Source organism: Mobula hypostoma, unplaced genomic scaffold, assembly GCF_963921235.1.
Source record: "Mobula hypostoma unplaced genomic scaffold, sMobHyp1.1 scaffold_94, whole genome shotgun sequence".
NCBI classification, from domain to species: Eukaryota; Metazoa; Chordata; class Chondrichthyes; order Myliobatiformes; family Myliobatidae; genus Mobula; species Mobula hypostoma.
The window spans coordinates 260899-288652 of NW_026948222.1; the positions used below are offsets into that span (position 1 = coordinate 260899).

General features: G+C 45.6%; 1 protein-coding gene across 1 annotated transcript; it reads right to left on the reverse strand.

The window, feature by feature from the left end:
- Positions 1-464: 464 nt before the first annotated feature.
- On the reverse strand, positions 465-9922 carry LOC134342004 (NACHT, LRR and PYD domains-containing protein 3-like). The gene is made up of 6 exons (XM_063039943.1): positions 9877-9922; positions 6344-8111; positions 1881-1967; positions 1597-1767; positions 1274-1441; positions 465-1111 (listed from the first exon to the last, which is right to left on the reverse strand). Exons 1-6 carry the CDS (start codon positions 9920-9922, stop codon positions 1024-1026), a joined length of 2328 nt encoding a protein of 775 aa, XP_062896013.1. The 3' UTR covers positions 465-1023.
- Between the last annotated feature and the right edge of the window lie 17832 nt (positions 9923-27754).

The window sequence follows — 27754 nt, forward strand, 5'->3', positions numbered from 1 at the left end:
AGAGAACGCTATTCGCTGGACAGCTGCAACCTCAGATCCCCGTGTCTACTGAAATGACATACAAGTTCTTCACCAAGACAGGATGTTACTACAGTTTCTTGATAAATCCTAACAAATGCGATTAAACAACATGTGATCTTCTAATGTGCGGGAATAAATAAGCAACCTCCGATTCACTCAGAGTCACATAAAGTTAACTGACCGGCGACAACAAGGAACAGGTTGAATAATACCCCATTTAAGACCGTCAAGCTGCATTGGGAAACCGATGGTAATGTATCTCCGCTTCAGGACAGTATCCGAGATCGCTGGAGATCAGGGTAACTAACGAAGTAGCTGTCAGTCAAACATTATTATATCGCCCAGGCTGCGGAAGCAGCAAAGTGAGTAAAAGTCTTCTGCGTTGGTTCTTTTTTTTTTACTTTTGTTTATCAAGATAAACCGTGGAATAGGCCCTTCTAACTCTTCAAGGCGCGCCGCCCACCAATCCTCCGATTTCACCCTAGCCTCATCGCAAGACAAATTAAAATGACAAATAAACCTTCCAAATGGTAAGACTTTGGACCTTTGGAGAGTGGGTGGAAACCAACACGGACAGGGTGTGAACCTAGAAACTCCATATAGGCAACGTAGAGGGGAGGGGGCGGGCGGGTGGAGGTGGGTGGGGACGGGTACTGAATCCGGGTAGCCTGAACTGTAACGAGTTGCGCTAACGACTACGCTAGCGGGCCGCCCTTTCTCTCCGAGGATCATCGGATCCGGGACACTGCTGTCCCAGACTACGTCCCACCATCCGGTTCTCCCTGTCAATTCCCGCCCCTCCCCCTCAGAAACATGGATAATCAGATTCGGCGGAAGCAGCGCCGCTGGACAAGAGGCCGGATTACGTGACTGAGGGAGCGCCTCTAACGACAAAGAGCGGTGGCTGCAGCCAAGGTCCCATAAAACATTGGCGAATTAAACCTGGAGCGCGGCCATTAAAGATCAACATCCCGCGGTGGGCATGTCCACACTTTCAGATAATCACAAGTACACTCGCAGCCTTGGCTTCTGTTCTTGCAGAGCCTTCAGTTCTTTCTCCCCGGTCCGACTAAACTGATTCCTTTCCAGCCTGAAAAGAAGGAAAAATAATGAGGAAACAGACAGAATACACAACAGTGTCAGTAACAGGGGACTGGCATTAATGTTTCAACAATACTCCAGCGAAATGTCACGAGAAAACTCGCCGATATGCTGATATTGTTTAACATTGAACATGAACACAAACACTTACGCAATCCACTCTAGACTCGGGAGGGCCAGTATAAGACGACGGAGTGCGGGGATAGATCGGTCTGTAAGCGAGTTAAATTCCAAGTTCAGCTTTCTCAGTGATCGGTTTGTAATGAGAGCGGAGACGAGATCCTCGGCAACAGAATCTGTGAGACCGACATTGTCCAGCCTGGAGATGAGAGAGAGTGAGGGTGAAGGACACAGAGAGACAGGACACGGTACAAATCCCCAGTGTTTATCAGTAGCACGATTACTGATCACATTAATGTTCAGTGTCAGACACCCAGTGACTGTAAACACAATCTCCCACAGTCTGGTACTTACCACAACTTCTGTATTTTACACACCGGGTTCCTCAGAGCCGCAGACACCAGTTTCAATCCTGAATCTCCCAGGTTATTACCACTCAGGACCAGATCCGTCAGTGATCGGTTTGCACTGAGAGCTGAGGCAAAGTCCTCGGCACCACATTCTGTGAGACCGACCTTGTTCAGACTGAGATGAGAAAGTGAGGGAGAAGGACATTGAGACACTGGAGACGATGCAAATCCCCACTGTTGTTTGATCACAGTGACAATAAACTCAATCTCCCACAGTCTGGTACTTACCGCAGTTTCTGTATTTTACAGTCCGTGTTCCTCAGAGCCGCAGACACCAGTTTCACTCCTGAATCACCCAGGTCAATCATTCCAAGTCTAAACACAAATAGACAAATTGACGAACAAAGTTATTCAAACCGTGAGTCTAGGGGAATTTCATCACTCGGGTATTTCAGAAACGGTAAACCCTTCAGTAAATCACTGATCGGAGTTTCCATCACTGTCAATGTCCCTCACTGCTCAAATGCAGGGTATTCACCGCATGTCAATAATTAAGTCTGTCGGTGTGACCCTGTAAACTCCCCATATTCTCTCTCATTCCTTGACCGTTAGAAAAAAATGTTCCTGATGTGAAAAGCAGCAGGGTGAAGGGTGGTAAAATTTCCTACAATGAGGAGTGGTGGTAAGGAAAATGACCACGGGTAATGGCCGAAGGGACACCCCCAGAGGAAAAGAGACGGAAAGGGAGTTCTCACAGGAGAAGGATGGGGACGATAGATCGCACAGCCGGAAGGACAATGGCGAAGAAAGATCCCACAGGAGGAAGAGCATTGGAAAGAGGGATCCCACAGGAGGAAGTGAAATATGGTGTAGAGATCTCGACAGGAGCATAGGAACATAGAAACATAGAAAATAAGTGCAGGAGTAGGCCATTCGGCCCTTCGAGCCTGCACCGCCATTTATTATGATCATGGCTGATCATCCAACTCAGAACCCCGCCCCAGCCTTCCCTCCATACCCCCTGACCCCCGTAGCCACAAGGGCCATATCTAACTCCCTCTTAAATATAGCCAATGAACTGGCCTCAACTGTTTCCTGTGGCAGAGAATTCCACAGATTCACTACTCTCTGTGTGAAGAAGTTTTTCCTAATCTCGGTCCTAAAAGGCTTCCCCTCTATCCTCAAACTGTGGCCCCTCGTTCTGGACTTCCCCAACATCGGGAACAATCTTCCTGCATCTAGCCTGTCCAATCCCTTTAGGATCTTATACGTTTCAATCAGATCCCCCCTCAATCTTCTAAATTCCAACGAGTACAAGCCCAGTTCATCCAGTCTTTCTTCATATGAAAGTCCTGCCATCCCAGGAATCAATCTTGTGAACCTTCTTTGTACTCCCTCTATGGCAAAGATGTCTTTCCTCAGATTAGGGGACCAAAACTGCACACAATACTCCAGGTGTGGTCTCACCAAGGCCTTGTACAACTGCAGTAGTGCCTCCCTGCTCCTGTACTCGAATCCTCTCGCTATAAATGCCAGCATACCATTCGCTTTTTTCACCGCCTGCTGTATCTGCATGCCCACTTTCAATGACTGGTGTATAATGACACCCAGGTCTCGTTGCACCTCCCCTTTTCCTAATCGGCCACCATTCAGATAATAATCTGTTTTCGTATTTTTGCCACCAAAGTGGATAACTTCACATTTATGCACATTAAATTGCATCTGCCATGAATTTGCCCACTCACCCAACCTATCCATGTCACCCTGCATCCTCTTAGCATCCTCGTCACTGCTAACACTGTCACCCAGCTTCGTGTCATCCGCAAACTTGGAGATGCTGCATTTAATTCCCTCATCCAAGTCATTAATATATATTGTAAACAACTGGGGTCCCAGCACTGAGCCTTGCGGTACCCCAATAGTCACCGCCTGCCATTCTGAAAAGGTCCCGTTTATTCCCACTCTTTGCTTCCTGTCTGCTAACCAATTCTCCACCCACACCAATACCTTACCCCCAATACCGTGTGCTTTAAGTTTGCACACTAATCTCCTGTGTGGGACTTTGTCAAAAGCCTTTTGAAAATCCAAATATATCACATCCACTGGTTCTCCCCTATCCACTCTACTAGTTACATCCTCAAAAAATTCTATCAGATTCGTCAGACATGATTTTCCTTTCACAAATCCATGCTGACTTTGTCCGATCATTTCACCGCTTTCCAAATGTGCTGTTATCACATCCTTGATAACTGACTCCAGCAGTTTCCCCACCACCAACGTTAGGCTAACCGGTCTATAATTCCCCGGTTTCTCTCTCCCTCCTTTTTTTAAAAAGTGGGGTTACATTAGCCACCCTCCAATCCTCAGGAACTAGTCCAGAATCTAACGAGTTTTGAAAAATTATCACTAATGCATTCACTATTTCTTGGGTTACTTCGTTAAGCACTGTAGGATGCAGACCATCGGGCCCTGGGGATTTATCTGCCTTAAATCCCTTCAATTTACCTAACACCACTTCCCTACTAACATGTATTTCGCTCAGTTCCTCCATCTCCCTGGACCCTCTGTCCCCTACTATTTCTGGAAGATTATTTATGTCCTCCTTAGTGAAGACAGAACCAAAGTAATTATTCAATTGGTCTGCCATGTCCTTGCTCCCCATAATCAATTCACCTGTTTCTGTCTGCAGGGGACCTACATTTGTCTTTACCAGTCTTTTCCTTTTTGCATATCTATAAAAGCTTTTACAGTCCGTTTTTATGTTCCCTGCCAGTTTTCTCTCATAATCCTTTTCCCCTTCCTAATTAAGCCCTTTGTCCTCCTCTGCTGAACTCTGAATTTCTCCCAGTCCTCAGGTGAGCCACTTTCTCTGGCTAATTTGTATGCTTCTTCTTTGGAATTGATACTATCCTTAATTTCTCTTGTCAGCCACGGGTGCACTACCTTCCTTGATTTATTCTTTTGCCAAACTGGGATGAACAATTGTTGTAGTTCATCCATGCAACCTTTAAATGCTTGCCATTGCATATCTACCGTCAATCCTTTAAGTGTCATTTGCCAGTCTATCTTAGCTAATTCACGTCTCATACCTTCAAAGTTTCCCCTCTTTAAGTTCAGAACCTTTGTTTCTGAATTAACTATGTCACTCTCCATATTAATGAAGAATTCCACCATATTATGGTCACTCTTACCCAAGGGGCCTCCCACGACAAGATCGCTGATTAACCCTTCCTCATTGCTCAAAACCCAGTCCAGAATAACCTGCTCTCTAGTTGGTTCCTCGACATGTTGGTTCAAAAAACCATCCCGCATGCATTCCAAGAAATCCTCTTCCTCAGCACCTTTACCAATTTGGTTCACCCAATCTACATGTAGATTGAAGTCACCCATTATAACTGCTGTTCCTTTATTGCACACATTTCTAATTTCCTGTTTAATACCATCTCCGACCTCACTACTACTGTTAGGTGGCCTGTACACAACTCCCACCAGCGTCTTCTGCCCCTTAGTGTTACGCAGCTCTACCCATATCGATTCCACATCTTCCCGGCTTATGTCCTTCCTTTCTATTGCGTTAATCTCTTCTTTAACCAGCAATGCCACCCCACCTCCCCTTCCTTCATGTCTATCCCTCCTGAATATTGAATATCCCTGAACGTTGAGCTCCCATCCTTGGTCATCCTGGAGCCATGTCTCTGTGATCCCAACTATATCATAATCATTAATAACAATCTGCACTTTCAATTCATCCACCTTATTACGAATGCTCCTTGCATTGACACACAAAGCCTTCAGGCGCTCTTTTACAACTTTCTTAGCCCTTATACAATTATGTTGAAAAGTAGCCCTTTTTAATGCTTGCCCTGGATTTGTCGGCCTGCCACTTTTACTTTTCTCCTTAGTACTTTTTGCTTCTACCCTCACTTTACACCCCTCTGTCTCTCTGCACTGGTTCCCATCCCCCTGTTGTGAACTAACCTCCTCACGCCTAGCCTCTTTAATTTGATTCCCACACCCCAACCATTCTAGGAGCTGAGGAAGAGAGATTCCACAGGAGAAAGGGGATAGAGATGTGATCCCACAGGAGGAAGAGGATTTGGAAGAGAGATCCGACAGTAGGATGAGAATACGGAATAGAGTCCCACTGGATGATGGAAGATAGGGAACAACGATCTCCACATGAGGAAGGGGGTGGTAAAGACAGCGATGACAACAGTGATCACTCAAGAGGAGGTGATAAGGAAGTAGAATGTACCGGAAAGTCGTTGTAATTTCATGGGGAATCGATATCTGGCAGCGAACACAGACGCATGGGTTACAGAGAGAACTTTCCCTCAGGAGTATTCCTCTCCCTCTCTCTGGGACAGTCCGCTGACCCTCTCCTGTCCTTCACAGGGAGGAGTGTGTGAATCTCCGGCACACCTGCTGCAGTCGGTGTCGACCTGCGTGTCAGTAACCGTGGAAGGAACATTGTCAATGGACGTGTTACAGGCAGTGAGAAGCACGGCTGTTCCTGTGATAGACTATCATTAAACCAATGACAGTTGTTTACTGAGCAGATGAATTCTCCAAAATTCGTTCACAGGGAGCACAGAACCCTCCCGTCTTTGGGCAATTACTTACCGATCTCCTGGTCATTTGCCATAATTTTTTACAATCTGAAAGACGACAGTTTTACAAAAAATCCCGTCACGTTGAAACAACACAACGGAAGAGTTTCACAGTTCAAAGTGAAATATAAATCAAGTTACCCCAACTCCTGGCATTTGTGCATTACGGGTCCAAGCCGCTGGATTCCTTCACACTGAATGTGGCACCGAACCAGATCAAGCTGTTCTATTGTATCACAGAGTCCGATGACATGAGCCAGGACCGCGCAGTCAATCGGGGTTAGTCTCATTCCACTGAGTGAAAGTGTTTCCACAGATCCCAGTGCATCCTGAGCCAGTCCACGATTCTGAGACTCGAGCAGGTAGTGTAATGTTTTCAGGAGGTTCCTTTTACCAGCTTCACTCCCAGTGTTTCTAGTCTGATGTTTAACTTCCTCCTTCAACCAGTCAATCACCCGGCAGATGGTCTCATGAGGAAATTTACCCAGCATCCCCTCCAGGCCCAAGGCGGCTATTGGGGTGGAGAAACCAGCAAGAAAACGGAGAATTACCTCAAATCGCCCATCTGTCGTGCTGTGGGCTTCAGTGAGGAATTTCAGGATTTCGTCGGGAGGTAGAGTCAGGAATTGTGCGAGTGCAGCTAGAAATTCTTGGACGGTGAAGTATGGGAACGTATACACCACGCTCCGGGCAGAATCATCTCTCTCCAAAACTTTCATCAGGAACCCTGACGGGAATTCCGAAGGCTGTAGATTGTAGTTGATCAAATCGTCATCTGTAAATACAATCTTCCTCTCCGACACACCCATGAAGGCCATCTGACCAACTCTGAGTAACACATCACGGGTGTTCTCAATCTCACGGCCGTGGTTTTTGAGGATGTTGCAGATGTATTGGGAATATAGCTGGGTAATAGTTCTGGGAATTTGCTGCGGGTCCCTGTCTGTTTGCGTGAAGAAGGGACCCAGTGCCAGAGCGAGGATAGAGCAGTAGGATGGGTTGTAGCTCATGGTGTACAGGACCTCGTTCTCCTTCACGTGTTTGAAAACAGCTGTTGCCACTGTCTGATCTTCAAAATGCCTAATGAAATATTCCTTCCTTTCCTCTCCAACAAATCCTAGGATTTCAGCCCAGACACTGATCGCTGCCGTTTCCAATGAACCTAGTGCAGTGGGGCGGGTGGTCACCAGCACTGAACAACCTGGGAGTAGCTGGTGCTGCATTAAACTGTACACAATAACCGACACTTCACACGGTAACTCGGGATCTCGGCACTGATGCTGAGGTTCTGTGTCTCTCCGGCTGTCAGCAAAATCGATTTTGTGCTTGAATTCATCCAAACCATCGAATATAAAGAGCAATACCTCTGGGTTTTTCCAGACCTCTCTCAGCAAATTCCCAAAGTAAGGATATTGATCCAGAATCAGTTCCCTCAGGTTTATTCGACTGTTAATGGAGTTTAAATTCCGGAATTTGAAACTGAAGACAAATTGGAACTGTTGGTATATTTTCCCCGCAACCCAGTCATAAACAATCTTTTGTACCATTGTTGTTTTCCCGACCCCCGGGACTCCAGCCACTGCTGTCGAACATCCCGAAGTCGATCGTCTGAAAAATCTCTTCATTCGGTCCCGAAAACCACGTGAGTAACTGTTTCGAAACAGTTCGTCAATACGGATTTTCTCTACCTCTTTCTGGAGTTGTTCCTCTCCCCACTCCTCGTGGTCTCTGCCTCTTGCCAGCAACTCATGTTCCAGCACTGTCCGATCTCGAACAGTAGAAACGACCGTGAGCTCAGCGTATCGATCATCGAGCTGGAAAACCTCTTCCTTCTCCTTCATCAGGATCGTGTTCACTCTCAGTGTTTCAGTCTGTGCCCGCAGAGTCTCCTTGTGTTTCCGCTGAACATCTTAGAACATGAAGAACAAAACGGTTGTAAGTGACACTCCTGGTGATTATGGGTCCCCCGACACATTTTCTCCAGGAAAATCTTTGCGGGATTGATGGGGAGTCCATCATATACTACTGAAAATGATTACTGGAGGAAAATCATTTCAAGTCTTCCAATCCCCGCTCCCCATTGAGTTTTACGTCTTTCTTGAAGTTTACATTTACCCCATTGATAAAAATTTGCAGCTTCCAGGAAGCTTCAATGAACACGAGATCAACACACATTCCTGGATAGTGATAGTTGCGGTTGCATTGAGAGGGAGATACACAAGGCACATTGTACCGACCTTTTTAACAACTCACGATTCCTCAAATCCTTCGCACCTGCAAAACCCTAATCTTCAATATTTCCTTCATCCATGTGACAGTCTATATGTCTCTTAATTGCACCTAAAGTAGCGGCCTTAACCACTACTGCCAGCAGTGAATTCTGGACACCACGAAAAAATAAAATAAAGAAATAAAGAAAACTGCCTCTAGTTCCTCCCTTTAATGCCCTCAATATACCGTAAATGGTAGGGTCCGCTGGACTCTTATTAAACAGCGGAGTGTGGGAGTGTCAGTGCACAGCTCGCTAAAAGCAGCATCTCAGGTTGATAGAACGGTGAGGTTGCCCGCGGGCCTACGTCACTCAGCGCATTGGATATACACTGTAGTTATAAGGTGATGGTCTGGACTCGCGTGGAGCACTGCTTTGAGGTTTGGGCACCTTGCTATTGTAAAGACGTTATTAAACTAGGGAGAGCACAGAACATATTTCGCAAGGTGTTGCTTGGGTTCAAGGGGCCTAGATACAAGGAGACACTGTGGAGTATAGGGTATTATTCCATGTTATGTAGGAGAATGAGGGGTGACGGGATAGAGGTACAAGGTCATGATGGACACAGACATCTTTTCCCAGCAAAAGTGGTGTTAATAAGCAAAATGGTGTAAGGTTAAGTTCAGAGCTGAAAGAGTCGAAAGACGCATTTGGGGCAGCTTCTGCGCACGTATTTGGAATGAGCTGACAGATGCGGTAGCTCAGCCACATTATCAACTTTTCAAGGACAGCTACAGAGCACATAGACAGCAGAATTTTAGAGAGTTATTGGAAACAACTCGCTGGGTAACACTATTCACATAGCTTTGTTTGGCCGAAGGACCTGTTTCCTCGCTGTAAGAGTCTATGACCACCACATCCACCACATCATCGGGGAAAATGGTAATTGCAAATCATTTGGTTGCTTTCACTTTCCTCACGGCTCCCCTGTCATTTCCTTTAGATTGAACGTCACTGTATCGATCCAGAACTATACAGAGCAATTATCCTTTCCTTATCCATTCTGAGCCAGTTGTGGTCCTAAACACTCCATAACATCTCCAAGGCCTCCTCTACTCTGATGACCTGACCGAAGAATGTTGTGCTGGGCCACTGAATTGCTGAGGAATCACAGGAAATCGGCGTTCTGCCCTTGGACGCCATGATGTGAAACGTCCTGAGTTGGAAACGCGGAATTCCCAAACTTTCTACCCGCATCGTCATTGCGGCCATTCAATGGACGCGTCTTGGAGGAGTCTGCTCGAAAGCGCGCAACGTGGCTGGGTGCCTGATTCAAATTCAAATAGTTGCCAGTCCTCCAATCCCAACAATGGAAGCCTGACGCACACATTCGAAACGGAGTTAAACAGTCACGCATATTGTTCGAGTGAAATAAAGACATTGGAAGTTCTGTCTCATGACTTACCTTTCAGCCGAGAGGGCACTGCAGATAAGCCCCATTCAGTGTTCATGTAATCGATCTGGCCATCACCTGTTCAAACAGATTAACTTTCATGAAGTCCATTCTACGTAATACTGTACATTCTGTAAATACTGCAAACCACTTTCCCCCGGGATTAATAAAGTATGACTATTACTATGACTACGACTAAATTCAGCAGCATTTACATCTGTAACACAGAACGTATTTTTCAACATACCACGTTTCTGTATTTCCTTAAATATCCTGCTCAGCTTTGGTAAGGTGTGATGTATTTTCACGAAGGATTCCCACAGCACCCTCCTGGCCCCAAAGCCCTTCTCCATCACCAGATCCAGGAGGAGTTTCGAAGCACCCGCTCGCTTTCCCTTCTTTACCAGTTCAGTCACGCTCTGTAATAGACAATGGGGAATATATTGAGGAGCAGATGAAAGCGGGCTGTAGGTAGTATCAAAGGGTCGGTCCCATGACCAAATCCCCAGGGGCATTGAACACAGCGTGCAGACGCTCGGCAGCTACTGACCCATCCTGAGCACGGACTAACACAACACCAGCATCAGGGCAAAGAAGGAGTTCGGACTGGGACTGTCAGATATTTCATGGGAAATGTTGGAGTTAAGTGAAATGTGCGGCTCTTCGCTGCCACTCAGTATTCGTGGTAATAGGTGAGTGTGTCCCAGGAGCACAAAGACCATTGGAAAGCAGTTTCTGTGGAAATCCGTGTTAACTGCGCATGTTTAGAATGTAATTATCGATTTTTTTTTTCAATCTCTGTGTTAACAATTTTGATCCAGAGTGTGTTTAAACCGCACAGTTCATTGTCACAGAACGTGTGGAGGCAGCGACATTAGGTATATGTAAAGCGGAAGTTGATAGGCTCTTGATTACTAAGGGCATCCATTGTTATGGGGAGAGACAGGGGATTAAAGTTGAGCGCGGTAATAAATTAACCTTGATGAGCAGACACGACAGGCGAATGGCATGGATCTGATCCCATGTCTTGTGATGCTGACAATATATGCGGCACAATTTACAAACGGTAAATCCAACCGTCACAAAAGACAGAATATAACTGAACTACGAGGCAAGATGGGATACTTGAACAAACGCTTATGGTGTTCTATCTGATCTGTGAATTGGGCGTTTACGCAGCCTCCACACAAACTGGCTTACGTAGTTGGCTGGTTGCGGGGTTTCCCGAGACACTGGGGAGCAGGGTTTGTCTGCAGCCTGACATTTTTTCTGTGGGTAGTCCAGGAGTGATCAAGAGAACACAGACTGCCGCAGGGCCTTTAGTGTCGAGCATTGGGAACATGACTGGAAATCGGACAGAGTGGAGTACACTCTGTCCACTTGAAATATCTGTAAATTGTCACATCACTAACAGTCACCTGTCAATCGTTGTCTGAGTCCTAAACTGTCTAAAAATGAATGTATTCAGATAATTAGACAGAGGCTTGTCTTAGTTGAATAAAAGCTCAGTGTGTCTACAGTAGGTATGGAGATTGCTTTGTTAATATCCACCACAAGCATCTCGATATTTCTTTGTCTAGCTGTTTCTTTACACCGGTTCTCTCGATCTGTGTTACTCGTTGTATCTACCCTAGTCTGTGCCCGTTCGCTTACGTGATACTCCTTTCCCGTGAAGTGATGCTCGCCCGTCAACATGAGGGCGAGTCCCTCCACACGCTCCTCAATCGCCTGCTCCAGTCGCTCCCGATAGAATCTCGTCAACTGGAGCAGTTGGTGATCGACACAATCTGACAAGAAGGCGGAGAGTGCAGAGATACGATCTGTGAAGAGCCATAGAAGATCATATCATGATTATGCCGAGCACGACGTAGATTTAAAGCGATCCTATTTACAGGGACATGGACAATATCACCCAGTTCTCGGACTACACATGAGCTCAAGCAGTTCTTAGATGTTGCTAAGTATCTGTTCCTAGCACCTCCCTTGGCAGTACATTCCAGACAGCTATCACTCTCCGTGACAAGCGTGCATCCTAAATCCTCTTTAAAGATTTTCCTCTCAGCTTAAAATCATTCCCTCTGTTTGAGATTTAGCACGCTAAGCCAAAAATTATGCATCTTATATATGTCTGAAAAATTTATAAACTCCTATAAGAAGACCGAGGACTGCTACCCTTCAAAGAAAGCAATCGAAGGTTGTCCAACCTCTCCTGCTGCCAATATTCTGTAATCCAGACAGCTTCCTAGTGAACCACATGTACCCCCACTGCCTCCACATCATTTCCATAACTCGGTTACCAGAACAGCGCACAATAATGCAATTGTGTCTGAGCCAAAGTTTCACCTAGCTACTACACCACTTCGCAACATTTATTTTCAACAATTCATCCGATGGTGCTTCTCTTTGCAAGTACCCGATCTACTTGTGTTGCCGCTTTCAGTGAGCTATGTACTTGCAACTCAAGATCTCTCCATACATCAAACCGCCATAGGGTCCGGACATTGACAAAATATTTCCCTGTAACGTTTACTTCTCAAACTGCATCTCCTCACATTTTGCAAGTTTAATCTCCATCTGCCATCACACCGTCCGTATTTCTCACTCGCTAATATTTTCCTGAATCGTCTGACACAGACCCCAAGTTACTCAACTCCGCCAACGTTTGTAATATCTGTAAACTGGCGGTCAGGCCAGACACGCTTGCTGAAACACAGGACTAAAGAGTGATCCTTGCTGGACATCACTGACCTGCAGTCAGAAGAACACCTCCACAGCCCTGCCTGCGCTTTTTGTGGTCAAGTCACATTTGTATTTATCTGTGCAAACCCTCCTTTATTTATATTCTTCAGCAAAGGGCATTAGACACTTCTCCACGACTGAGAAGGAAGGGAAAGGTTGCCTGAATAAACCGGTGTGCCTGTTGGGTGGGTGGGGCAAGGTGCTGGACGAGGTGAAGCCAGATGAGTGGGAAATGTCAAGGGCTGGAGAAGAAGGGATCTGATAGGAGAAGAGTGGACGGAAGGAGAAAGGGGGGGGGCGGACCCAGGGTGTATTAGGCAGGTGAGAAATGTTAAAAGGCCAGAGTGGGGGAAAACAAAGGGTTGGGGAGGGAATTTGTTTACCACAAAGAGAAAGCTATATTTATACCATCAGATTGGAGTTCACCCAGACCAAATATATTAGGTTTGCTCCGCCACCCTGAGAATGGCCTCATCTTGGCACAAATGGAAGCCATGGACCGATACGCTGGAACGGGAATGGGAGTTGTGATTGAACCTATTCGGCCACCCTTAACTCCTACTTGTGGTGGATGATGCTGAGATGATCGACAAAGCGGTCTCCTAATTTAGAAGGGTCTCAGCAATGTCGAGGAGGCCGCATCGGGAGAGCGAAACATAAAAGGCTACGCCAGCAGATTTGCAGGTGAAGTGTTCCGTCAGCTGTAATGATCGGCTGGAGAACTGAATGAAAGTGAGGAAGGAAGTGTATGGGCAGGTGTAATACAGGACTTTTTGCAGGGATATGCCGTGAGAGACGTTAGTGGGGAGGTAATAATGGACAAGTAAATCACAGAGGGAAGGACCCTATGGAAGGCGGAGGTGCTGGTGGGTGTAGAGATATATTTTGTAGCACCATGGTGTTCTATGCTGTGGATAATGTAATGGATGCGGAGAGTGATGGCGTCGTAAGTAAGGACAAAAGGAAATATCACTGTTCAGGCGGCAAGATGCTGGTGTGTACGCAGATGAACGGGAAATAAAGGAGGTGCGGATGAGTGCAACATCACCAGTGGAGAGAGGAAAACCCTGTTCTTTCGAGAACAAGGAGATATTTGATGTCTTGAAACAGAAAACTGCATCCTGGGAACAGGTGTGTCAAAGCCGAACAAACCGAGGAAAGGGAATGGCATGTTTACAGGAACAGGGTGGGAAGAAGTATAGTCGAGAGAACCGTGGGAATCACTAGGTTTGTATAAGATGTCGGCTGGCAGTTTGTCTCCGGAGATGGGGATAGATAGATCAAGAAAAGGCAGCGAGGTGTCAGAGATGGACCAGGTGACTTTCAGGGCAGGGTTGCAGTTGGAGGTAAGGTTGATAAAATTGACAAGTTCAGTCTGGATGCATGAAGCAGCGCCAGTGTATTTGTTAATATAGCATAGAAATTGTTGGGGAGTACAACCAGAGAAGGATTCAAACATAGACTGATCTTCGTAACCAACAAAGCGGTAGACATAGTTGAAGTCCAAGCTCTCATATTTGGCGAAAATGAGAGGAGCCGGAGGAAAAAAAAATGTTCAGAGTGAGCACCAGTTCTTCCTGACGGAGCACCTGGAGTGGAATTCTTTTTGACAAGAAAAAAGAGGAGAGTATTGAGACCTTATTGATGGGATGGTACTGCATAGGACTGAATATCCATGCTGAATATTAGCCGGTCAGGGCAGGGTAGTGAAAATTACAGAGTAAATCAAAGGCATAGAAATGTCATGGTCCGGTCCCTGAAGTCCGTATTCCGGTTCACGGTCCGGTCCGTGGACTCCGGACTCCGGGTTTCCGGTTGTCCCTTGTTTCAGTTGGGCTTAATCATAGGGACCTGACGCTCGTCTTGGGGCTGGGAATATAAGTGGCCCTGGGTTTGAGTGTGGGTGCTGGTTCGTCTCGTCAGTATCACGTCCTCGCCTCCGTGGGGTAAGTCAGGCTAACGTCTTTGCCGTTACCCTGAGGCTGGACTGTTCCCTCCCCTTCCCCTTCCTTCTGAAGCCCTTCCTGAAACCTTCGCCTGAAGCCTTGCCTGCAACCTTCGTCTGCAACCTTGCCTGCAACCGGTGTCTGGAGCCTTGCCTTCAACCTGTGTCTGAAGCCTTGCCCTGCAACCTGTGTCTGGAGCCTTGCCTGCAACCTGTGTCTGAAGCCTTGCCCTGCAACCTGTGCCTGGAGTCTTGCCTTCAACCTGTGCCTGGAGCCTTGCCTTCAACCTGTGTCTGAAGCCTTGCCTTCAACCGGTGTCTGGAGCCTTGCCTGCAACCTTGTTAAGTTCAACCACCGGAGCGATACCGGAGCCTTGCTGTGTCAAGATAAGGAACTGTCTATCATTGAGTTGGAGCTGTCTCTCTGTCCACGCCTTCGCTAGATACGTCCGGCCGTTTGCCGCTACCTAGTGTTGGGAACTGTCTCTGTCCACGCCTTCGCTAGATACGTCCGGCCGTTTGCCGCTACCTAGTGTTGGGATCCGTCTCGCCGTGTTCAGCATTCTGTGCAGAGCTCGGGTCCCAGGTCCTGTTCCCAAGGAGTGGTCTTGCTCTGTGTTCCGTGTAGGAGTCCCGGCCCTAAGTCCTGTCCCCAAGGAGGAGTCGCGGCTCTGTTTTCCATGTCCCTGTGTTCCTATCTCTCAAGTCCAAGGCTCCTTGTTCCCGTGCTCTCGACTAATGCTCTGTGTTCCTGTCCTCTCCAAGACCAAGGTTTTGTGTTCTGCGTTCCTGTCGTCCCAAGTCCAAGGCTCCGCTGTTCCTGAGTACCAAGTCAACGCTTCGTGTTCTCTTCCTGTACATGTGCCTCATCCTGTGCTGGAGTTCCCTCGTTTTGCCCAGGAGTCTCACGTTCTGTCCTGTAGCCTCGACTAGTCCTGTCTCCCAAGACCACGTCATGTCTTCGCCTAGTTCCGGACTCCGAGCCCGAGTCAAGCCCCAGGTTCTGGGTCCTTGTCCACTCTCTGGCTCGGAGTCCGAACCCAAGCATTGTCATGTCCTCGCCTCGAAGAACCCAAGCCATGAAGTACCCAAGCTAGGAAGAACCCAAGCCATGTCCAGTCCTGTAGCCACATCATGTCCTCGCCTAGTTCTGGGGTCTGAGCCCGAGTCAAGACCCAGGTTCTGGGCCCTTGTCCAGTCTCCGCCTCGGAGTCCAAGCCCAGGCTCCTAGTTCCCAGATCCTTCCAGTCCCGCTTGCCTCGCCAATGACCTAGCCTAAGTCTGTGTTCTTGTCCCAGCTCCTAGTCTGCATGCATTCACGTCCCTAACTCTAGACCAGTTCCCAGTACTACAGTGTCTGTGTCTTGCATTTGGGTCCGCTCCCAGTGCCCCCTTATGACAAGGAAGGGTCATGGGTGTACGTGGGAAGGGGTTGAACGAAGGAAGATAAAATGGAGATCTGAGGATATGAGTTCAATGGGGCTGCAACAGGTGTTAGAGAATATGCCTACCAAGACAGTCCAGTTGTTTATCTTGGGTAGCAGGTGGATTTGAGCAGTGTGGGGTAAGGAAACCATGAGTTAGGTGGCAGTGACTGGTGGTTGTCTAGAGCAGATGAGGTCTCTGATGGTGTCGGAGGCAGATTTCTAATTGTGTGGAGTGGGGACATCTTCAAGGGGCAGGTATGATCAGGAGTCTCCGAGTTACCGCCTGGCTTCAGCAAGGTGGACGTCAGTGTGCCAGAGTACAACAGTACCTTCTTTGTCTGCAGGTTTGATGAGTAACGGGAAGTGCGTTCAGCACCACCCCTGCGAATCTGCTGGCGTCATCTATTGAGTATAGTGCTTACGTTTTGCCTTCCTCTACATTGGGGAGACCCATCGTTAATTTGGGTGCCACCGATTCGAGCACTTTTGCACCATCCGTGCAAGCGGGATATCCCGGTGGCCAAACGTTTTAATTCCAATTTCCATTCCCACGTGTCAGTCCATGCTCTCCCTTTGTCTTGCGATAAGGTTACCGATGAGTCTACATTCAAGCTGGAGAATCAACACCTGACGTTCTGTCTGGTAGCCTCCCAGCTCATGCTTCCGGTAAACAAATCCACCACCACCCACCACCCACCACCTTCCTTTATCTACAAACCTGAGTTTTACCTCTTCTCGCCTGCCTATTATATCCCCCTGGGACCTAACTTCTTTTTTCCTCCTGTGGTCCTCTAGACGCCTATCAGAATCCTTTTTCTCCAGCCTTTAACCTTTCTCACCCATATGGCTTCACATGAGCTTCCAGCTATGCTCCTTCTCCTCCCCAAAGATTTATGTTTGGACATCTTCCCCTTCCTTCTCAGTCCTGAATATCCTGAAGACGTCGAACATCGATTTCCTTCGATAGATGCCACCTGACCAAGTGAGATACTCCAGCATTTTGTGTGTGTTTGTCTGGAATAACAGCATCTACAGATTTTCTCTTGTGTATTACTTACAAGAAGAGATTTTCTGCTCCTAGACTACGTCATTTCACTGGAAACGTACTCAGCTCGGCACTAAGACACGCTGCAGGAAACTCCCCTGTGAAATGTCCAACGAAACCAAATGGTAAATTGACTGTTGCTCATCCAAAATATGAACGACACTCTCACGTTTCTGAACTCCTGGAAATCACCTGCCACTGTCTTTTATAATTGCAATTTGAAGACATCTTCCGCGTTAGAAGCTGTCTATGGGTGAGACTGACCTGTCTCTTCTCTGGACTGTTACATTGTCGACAAAACCCGCTGTCGTATTCCTGTCTGTGTCTCATCTACATCCACCTGATTCAAGACCTTCTGCTCCTTTCATTGAGATAAGGCTTTGTATGACAAGCAGATTGATTCGACCATCCCCGGTATCATGTCCCTTTGGTTTTATAGCTTCAGTACTCAAGGGTACTTGACGGGATTGATTAATCCGTTTGGTGGCATTTTTTCTGTGATCCATTTAGTGCCTGTGTATATTTCTTTCTCTGATTTTTTGACTTCATATGTACCAAAAGGACAGAAGGTTAGTTATAAAAAGCCCAGTGATCAAACCTGTATCCATTCTGATTCTGACTGACGATTATTGATTGCCGTCTGCTTGTTTATACTTTGGTTCCGGTGCGGGAAAGCTCCACCTGCTGGTGCTGCTCTGTATTACACACAACAAGCAGACAGTGCATCAGAGAGAGTACGATTACTTTGAAACTATGTCAATATCTCCATCCCCTGTGTCAGAGCAGCATTTGGCTTAGGGGCCAAACATTCCATATTAACATGAGCATCCACACAATGTCTGTATCTCTGTCCAATAATATCTGGTTCATATTACTGATAGAGTCACAGAGCAATGGAGACCAGATATACACCGTTCGTTCCACTGTGCACGCTGAGCTGGACCCAATTTCTCGTGACGGCCCCATAGCCTTGCGGTACCCGCCCCTCCATGTACCCATCTAAACTGTTTCAGTCATTACCTCTGGCAGCTCACTCCACTTAATTGGCCACCAATATGTGAATAAATTGCTGCTCATAACATGTTAAAATATGCTCTCACACCCAGGACACACCAACACATTTTGCCCCATTTAAACATTTTTGAACAGTAGGTGCGAATCCATGTTAGGGACGTTGAAGTCACCAATGATAACGACTCTGTTATATGTGCGCCTTTTGAAACAGCTAAACCCTGGTGAAAATAAATCTGATTGTGATTCTGGAACATCAGACAGCCATTCCTACCCTTGCAACAGTGAAATCTGTATAATGGTGATAACATGTACCATTCATGTACAGAACCATACTCCAGGTTACTCTTATTCTTAATACTTTCTGTATTAAAGTAAACACATTTCAATGTGTCCAACTGACTACTTGATGCCTAAGCTTCCACAGTTTCTCTGAACATTGCAGCTACCTTTATATCAACTGCTCTACCACCGGGGCACAGGATATATGGAATACACTGGTGGCATTTGAAGAATATACGGCAGCTTGAATGTACAGAAACGTTTGAACCACAGAACAGAGAACACTACTGCAGAGACTATCCCTTTTCGATAGTAATCGAGGTCAAGTATATCATTGCAGCTTACAATAGGCAGAGGAGTCAATGAAATGTTGTTGTAGTTTATGGTAATCCACATTTCTACAAACACTACAGAACGAAGTACTTCGGTACCCTATAATGGGAAGAAATTGTCAAAGCATTTTGAGATGATTATGACAAAAACACCCTAGCAAAGAGACATCAAATCTGACCAAAAGCTACTTCAAAAGATGCAAGGAGCAAGATTCAAAGGACCAAGCACTGGAAGACGGTGGATGTGAATGGCTTTAAAGAGCTATGCTACCAAACCTGGAGTGATTGCAATTGTTCCTGACATAGGCACAAATCATGCAAGTGGTATATCAACGATTTACGATGTTCCTTTGTACACACATGTAATGTGTAAAGGACTAGTGTTTGAGTAAATGAGCTTCACCAAACGTCCTTTTGACTGAAGCAAAGGAAACTCTGAGTCAGAAAGGTTCTGTCCATTCACAGATCTGAGTCCTCCGGCTGGTTAACTTGTTGTTGTTACCTAGTTTGCTGCTGCAGTTTACTTTCAGTTGTGGACTTTTGTTCGAATAAATCTCTCACCTCAGGTCTAACTTTAACCAGAGAGATAATAAAGCGCGTTAACAATACAAGCGAGAACAAATCATTTCACTCAATGTTCCTAAAAACAAACTCACAGACATTTAAATGTTGAAGACAAATATAATGATCCCACTGAACTAATCTGTAATTTCTCCTCACGCTTATCTAAACCTGGCATGGCATACGAAGGAGCCATCGTTCAGTCATGACAAGACGCATCAGAGCAGAAATACGTTATTCAGTCAATCTGGTCTGCTCCACCATTCAATCACGGCTAATGCCTCCGCCACGCAACCCTCCTCCCCACCTCAGACATCATATTCCTGTCATACTACTGTAACCCTAAACTTACTTAGCAATCATTAATATCTTATGAGGAAATCTGCAAATGCTGGAAATCCAAGGAACACACACATATTGCTGGAGGAATTCTGTGGGCTAGGCAGCATCGATGGAAAAGTATACAGTTGACGTTTCGGACCGAGAGCCTTCTTCAGCACTGATCTTATGACACATTAATCTCTGCATGAATATACTCAATGACAGTCTCCACTACCCGATTGGCATTAAATTCCACAGATTAACTAATCATTACATCCTCATCTCAATATTAAATAAAATTTATTCTGATACGGTGTTTTAATATACCAGACTCTCCAACGAATGGAAACATCCTCTCTATATGCACTGTTTCCAGATTTACAGTTTTCTGTCGGTTTAAATAACCAACCCCCACAATCCCTCTGAACTCCATTGAGCATCGGCCAGAGCTTCGTCATACTTAAAGTCGTTCATTCCTGAGATATTCTTGTGAACCTTATTCTCAACGCAATTGCAGGGACAATAGGCAAACTGGTACCAGGATGATTTACGGGGAAACGTTGTGTTGGCATTACTGTTCTACTAACTATCGCAAAAACGCGAGCCTGTGCACAGGCCCATTTCCAGTAGACTGGATTTATTAGAATGTTGCGCAGATAAGGAACATGTGTGAGGAGATAAACAAAGCCAACCATTCAGTTTCACAACGTTTTGTCAGAATGACTTTCACAAGTTTCAATTTTTCGTGACTATCTCCAAGATTTCTTTTTGATTTCCACTGCCTGACAGACAGGTGAGGGCGAGGAGGAATTTTCAAACGCAGTGTGAATACTGATTGTTTGGGTCAATTTCTACTACTCCACATTTAATCACAGCCGCTCCCTGTGAGGTATTGGACGGGAACTTATTATGTTGTAAATTAGAAGTCTTTACTTCCAAATGAACTCCAGAACCAAATACCTGAGTCCAGAGCAAGATAATCGCCGAACACTTCATAAACCCTGCAGCTTGAACCATGATTCCTCTTACATGGGTCGAAAACTGTGAAATCCATGAACTCAAGCGCACAGACACACTGCTAAACCTCCAGTTACCCACCATGAGATCCTCGCTCACCGTCCGCGCGACTCACACTGGGTGGTCTATTCAGAGATTAGCCACCGGAGATATTTGCTTCATTCACTGGTACCTTCAGTAGAAGAACCAAACTGGACTGAAGGCCAGATACTGCCAGTTCCATACTGCAGGAGTCCCCATTATAGGATTATAGCCCAAGCTCAGATACTTTCACCTTATATCACCTCAATACACAATTGACCTAATTGGATGGTATGTAAGACAAGATTTTCACTGCATGCCGGTACACGGCAATAATAAACAACTGCAATGTAATTATGTGGATATATCAAACAGACTGAGTTTCTGCTTTGGGACTTCAGAAAGGAGACTAAACTGAAGTGTACATATTTTGAGAAGCCCAGATAAATGGAAAAGTCTTAATTCGCGAATTAATACGGTCATCCACGCGGAAACATTGGTTGCATTTTGGCAGATCGTTGTTGTGGAATGGAGACAACAACAAAAATAAAAGCCCACCCACAACCAGAGGATCTGACAGATCTGGATCTCACGGACTTGACTGAAAGGGAAGAAGATGAAACTGCACATTCACGGGGAGCATAACACCAAAGGTGTGGTTACTCCTTCTAAGCTTACCTTTCTTCAGGAACACAGGAGGCCCAATGGCCGCTTCCCGTGCCCTGGAAATAAGTAAAGCAATTATCGATCCTAGACATCAGTCCAGGCGAAAATTGGATTCAGTACCGGGCAGGGTGATGGAGGTAAAGTATCCCAGGTACAACTCAACGGATGGGTGTAGTCCCGGTATCAACATCTCATCCCGCTTCTGGGCCCAGAGGTTCAGAGGCGGAGCGGCAGCTCAGCTCAGGTGTTTCGATGAAAAAGATCCGTAAAGCCAGACCAACCACAGCAGCTTCTGTCCAGTTAGCGGGACGAGGCCGCCAAATTCGGGTAGTTACCGGGATCATTGCCCAACATCAGAACTTCCCGCACAGAACAAGCCTTAATACTTAGGGATGGCAAATTCGTGTTTTCGCCCCGCAGACAGTGATCCCACCCCGGCTCCCCGCTCCAGGGGCTGAGATTCCTCTCTCAATTGCTGCCCTGCAGACGATCGCATTTATCCATGAGCCATCTAACCCTTCCCCTAGTTATCCACTTGCTCCTAAACTGTGTCTAGAATTCCTTGGGGTTCTCTTTCATCCTACTTGCCAATGACTTTTTATCGCCGCTCCTGTATTTCGTAATTCCCTGTTTGACCCTGTTTCACAAAATACGTTGCGTCAGTTTTCACCATGGAAGACAGGTGCATTATGCCAGATTTCTAGTGTTAGGGGCAGACGTGGATGTTGTTGTCATGACTAAGGTGAAAGAGCTTGGGAAGCTGAAATGTCTGAATGTTTAAAGACGCCTGGATCAGATTGCCAACAGCCCAGGTTTCTGAAGGAGATAGCCAAAGATATCACCCAGCTCAGCCTCTGTGACGTCACCCAGCTCAGCCTCCGTGACGTCACCCAGCTCCGACTCTGTGACGTCACCCAGCTCCGACTCTGTGACGTCACCCAGCTCCGACTGTGACGTCACCCAGCTCAGCCTCTGCGACGTCACCCAGCTCAGACTCTGTGACGTCACCCAGCTCAGACTCTGTGACGTCACCCAGCTCAGCCTCTGTGACGTCACCCAGCTCAGACTATGTCACCCAGCTCAGCCTCCGTGACGTCACCCAGCTCCGCCTCTGCGACGTCACCCAGCTCAGCCTCTGTGACGTCACCCAGCTCCGCCTCTGCGAGTCACCCAGCTCAGACTCTGTGACGTCACCCAGCTCCGCCTCTGCGACGTAAAACAGCTCAGACTCTGTGTCGTCACCCAGCTCAGACTCTGTGACGTCACCCAGCTCCGCCTCTGCGACGTAAAACAGCTCAGACTCTGTGTCGTCACACAGCTCAGCCTCTGTGACGGCACCCAGCTCAGACTCTGTGACGGCACCCAGCTCAGACTCTGTGACGTCACCCAGCTCAACCTCTGCGACGTCACCCAGCTCCGCCTCTGCGACGTCACCCAGCCCAGCCTCTGTGGCCTCCGTGACGTCACCCAGCTCCGCCTCTGTGATGTCACCCAGCTGAACCTCTGTGACGTCACCCAGCTCAGCCTCTGTGACGTCACCCAGCTCAGCCTCTGTGATGTCACCCAGTTCAGACTCTGTGATGTCACCCAGCTCAGCTCCTGTGACGTCACCCAGCTCAGCCTCTGTGACGTCACCCAGCTCAGACTCTGTGACGTCACCCAGCTCCGCCTCTGCGACGTCACCCAGCTCCGCCTCTGCATCATCCATCTCTCATTCACATCTTCAGTTACCTCCCGCTCTGTCCTCTGCTCTTCACAAACTCTTGAAATTGTCCCAAGGCTCCTTCACCAACTATCCCTGTGTTCACTAATCTGGTTAAGTAACGTACAACCCAACTTTGCTTTCACATCCCAACATCGCCTCATCACTTCCTCCCAGTGTAATCACCGCCAGCCTCTTAACACTCCCTCTAGTTCAAGCCTCTTGGAGTGTAATCACTGCATTACCTTTCTTTCTTTCTAAATCTTTTTATTGTTGTATTATACAGGAAAGATAACATGAGGACATTGAAGTAACAACACCTACAATGTCTCAAAACAGACATTATCTTAAAGATTGAAAAAAAATTTGTGATAACAAAAAAAACCTACTAAGCAGAAAAGTGAGAAAAAAAAGAACCCTTTAGGTTTACGATCCAAGAGTCATGCATCATACAAAGAGCTTCTAAAAATAAACATCAAACCGCCAGCAAGAAAAGAAAATATACTAAAAAATTTATAATTAGATTGTGGAAAAATTATATCAATTAACTCAAATGATAATAATGATCAAATGAGCCCCATCTTTTCTCAAAATCAAATAAAGGTTCAAAGGTTCGACTTCTAATTTTCTCCAAACTAAGACATAGCATTACTTGAGAGAACCATTGTGACAAAGCGTGAGCTGATGTATCCTTCCACTTCAACAAAATGGCCCTCCTAGCTATCAATGTAACAAATGCAATAACATGTTGGTCAGACACAGAAATACCATGAATATTTTGAGGAATTATTCCAAAAAGCACAGTTAATTTATTAGGTTGTAAATTAATTTTAAGTGCTTTAGAAATTGTTGAAAAACTGACTTCCAGAACTGTTCCAATATAGAACAAGACTAAAAAATGTGTCAGTGTAGCTATCTCAGTTTTACATCTATCACAATGACTATCAACATTAGAAAAGATTTTAGAAAGTCTCTCCTTTGCCAAATGATAACAATGTACAGTTTTAAATTAAATCAATGCACAAATTGAAGAAGAGTCAACCAACTTCAAAATCCGCACCCAATCCTCCATCATAAAAGTCAAATTAAGTTCCTTTTCCCAATCCTGTTTAATCTTAGACAAAGCTTATCCCATTGTAATAATAAATTATAACAACTTCTAATAGAACGCTTAATCAAAGGATTCATACTCATATAGTATCTAACAGGTCAGCTTCCAATACGTAAGGAAAATTACTTAAATATTTTTGTAAAAAATGTCTTACTTCAAGGTATTGCAGATAGTGTGAGTATGAAAGAGAATATTTATCAATTAATTGTTCAAAAGACATCAATCTATCTTCTTTAAATAAATCCAAAAAGAATTAATACCTTTATTTTTCCAAAGTAAAAAAATTGGATCACTCAAAGAAGGCTTACAGAAGTAATTTTGGTAAATTAAACTACAAAGTTTAAATTTTTTTAAGATTAAAAAAATTGCAGAATTGGAACCAAATTTGTAAAGAATACTTAATCACAGGATATAGGTTTAAATTAACAACTTTAACTAATTGCATAGGTAAAGGAGCTCCCAATAACAAGGTTAAATAAAACTGTTTTACAACTTTCAGTTCCAGGTCTACCCAAATTGGCCAATCACTCTTATCAACCCAGTAAACCAAAAAGACATATCCCATATTAACAGCCCAATAATACATTCTTAGATTAAGCAAAGCAAGACCTCCATCCTTTTACAATTTTTGTAAGTGACATTTATTAATTCTTGGTCTTTTATTATTCCAAATAAAAGATAAAATAATAGAATCAATCCTATCAAAAAACTTTCTAGTCAAAAAAACAGGAATATTCTGAAATAAATACAAAAGTTTCGGTAAAATCATCATTTTAACTATATGAATATGACCAACAAGTGAAAATGTAAGTGGACCCCATCAACTAAATAAATACTTCATAGACTCTACTAAGGGAACAACACTGCATTGCCAGCCATGCTTTCTCCTGTCTTCAAGCCTGAAATTCTCTGCTGAAAGATCTCTGCCTCCCCATCTCCTTGCATTCCCTAATATTGGTTTATCGAACCGGGTATCTGGAAGTTTCTGATCACCAACTTTAATGCTGTATGTTTCAGTGTCAAACTGGCTTCATAATGTTCCCCATGTCCTGCAGTACTTTTCCCCATTAAACACAGGCTGTCTCTGCTCAGCTACAGAAAGAATAAATAACATCTACTTCCTCTTACTGTACACAGCAGGCAGTTTGTCCCTACAACACATTACTCACCCAGAGAACCCAGGATCAGCAGCAAAATGGTCAGTTCAGCCGGTAACATTCTGGAAATGAAAGACTGGAATTAACTCAGTGAGAAACAACACAGTGAGGCTGAGGACAAAGTGTAAGTACTAATGGGAACTGAGGATCAAACGGGATATCGATCTATAGTGGGATAGATACCTCCCTCCCTCACTGGGACCCCACAGACAGAGGTGGATCTCCTTTTCTCCTTCATGACAAAGGTGAGGTCTCGTTCACTGAGACCCCACAGTAAGAGGTTTCATCTCCTTTTCTCCATCACTGAGATGCCACAGATGGAGGTGAGATCTCCCTCACTGGGACCCCACAGACAGAGACGAGAGCTCCCTCATTGAGACCCTAGACAGAGCTGAGGAATTGCTTCCTGAAACCTCACAGATGGGTGAGACAGAGGAGATCCATCAGCTTTAATTTATTTACGCTCTCGCTTCCCCCACCCCCACACACTGTCCCTGTGCAACACACACATATGCAAACGGAGCACAAGACAAAATTCAAGTTCTATAGCATGTGTGAGGATGTCTACTCACGTGTGACTCCCGGTGAGGTGTCGATGTGTGACTGGAGGGAGATGGGACCACCTACAACCTCCTCACTCTCTGCTATGAGCGGTGTCAGCCTCAGCGACAGGTCGACTACTTTCTGCGTCGGCTTCTCGAAGCAATGAAGTCTAAGCTGGGCAGTGCAACAGCTGATGTATGTTTGGGAAAGGTATGCAAAGCAAACAAAAAAACAACCTGAGCCTTTGCAATGAAGAGCCTATTGTTCCCAGTCAATCACTTCCGCTAACAACCATGGGTTCAGTGATTGGTCAGTTTTGAGCAGTAAAACAGGAATGGACAGAGGTGCTGGAGACAAAATAGCCACAGGATTACTGTTGTCAGGTTTAAAATAGGTCAGAATTGTGGAGTGGAGGCTGTATATCATCTGTAATGGACAGCACACATTAATCAGAGTAGATACAGGGTAAACCCCCAGTCAGGTTGGCAATGGACTGTATTCAGGGCCTGTTACTGAGAAGGAATTGAGAGAGAACTTTATGAAAGATTCAGAGACTTTTACACACAGAAGTAAGTGTGTAGTCACACTGAACCACCACAGGGTGCTTATCTCAGACTGCAGGAAGGGGCAGCATTAGTTAGAAAAGCAAACGGCACATTGATATTTATTGTATGGGGGGTGGTGTTGGTCATCGAGTTGGAGATACAAAGTCAGGTATCAAAAGGTTGAGCATGAAAGGTTAATGTCCTGGGTTCACTGCAAGGAGTATGATAGAAGCAGCAAGTGAGCCCAGGGTTTGGACCAGCATGTGGAATCATGAACCTGTAGTGAGAATAGGTTGCAGGAGGAACAGGACTGGCTGCTCTGTTGTTTTAGCCAGGACAGAGTAGGGGGGATTAAAGGGAGATTGGTGGCATTACTAGTCAGGGAAACTGTCACGGCTGTGTTCCAGCAGGACAGGATGGAGAGCTTGACTACTGAGGCTATATGGATGGAACAAAGGGATAAGAAATGCATGACCACATTAAAGGGATTGGATTACAGACCACTCAATAGTCAGCTGGATTTAGAGTAAATTTGTAGAGATCGCAGACTGTTAGAAGAAACACAAGGTTGTGATAGCACAGAAGCAAACTGGATTTGAATCTGGGACAAGTCGCCTCGAAGTCCGGTGCTGATGTCACTAGACCACCAACCGGTTAATAATGCCATTAGTTTCAAGACGATTGAGGAGCAGATTTGGTCTGGTCCTCAGGCTGATATTCTAAATCAGAGAAATGCTAATGTTGATGTTATCAGAAAGGATCTGGCAAGTGTACATTGGGACAGGCTGCTTTCTGCCAAAGGCATGTTTGTTAAGTGGGAAGACCTCAAAAGTGAAATTTTGAGACAATAGAGTTTATATGTTCTTGTCAAAATAAACGGTAAATATAGCAGGTTTTGGGAACCTTGGTTTTCAAGAGATATTCAGGTCCTGGGTAAGAAGATGAAAGGGGAGCTTAGCAAGTAGGGGAAGGAAAAAATTAGGTACTTGAGGAGAAGAAGAAATGCTGGAGATCGCTTAACAAGGAAATCATGAGGACTAAAAGAAAGCATGAGGTTGCTGTAGCAGAAAGGTGAAGGAGAATCCCAAAGGGATCTACAAATATATTAACAGCAAAATGACAGCAGGAAAAAAAAATGGTCCTCATGACGATCTTCTATTCATGGAGCCAAAAGCGTAGGGGGAAATTTTAAATGGATATATTGTATCTGTATTTACTCTTGGAGACAGACAGTGAAGCAAAGCAAGGACTGTATACAGATTAGAGAGGAGGGGACGTTTGCTGCCTTGAAGCAAACTAGGGTGTATAAACCCCCAAGAATCTGACAATGTGTTCCCTCGGACCTTGTGGAATGCTACAGCAGTAATTTGAAGGGGCCGTAGCAGAGACATTGAAAATATGCTCAGCATCAAGTGAGTGTCAGAGGACTGGACGATTGCAAATGTTGTCCCGTCATTAAAAAAGA

Excerpts from the sequence above, each read along its gene's own strand:
- LOC134342004 (XM_063039943.1), bottom strand. The coding sequence starts at position 9,922 with ATGAACACTGAATGGGGCTTATCTGCAGTGCCCTCTCGGCTGAAAG. Across the intron at positions 8,112-9,876 it reads AGTGCCCTCTCGGCTGAAAG|ATGTTCAGCGGAAACACAAG; the intron begins GTAAGTCATGAG and ends TCATGTTCTAAG. Across the intron at positions 1,112-1,273 it reads CCGAGTCTAGAGTGGATTGC|GCTGGAAAGGAATCAGTTTA; the intron begins GTAAGTGTTTGT and ends CCTTCTTTTCAG.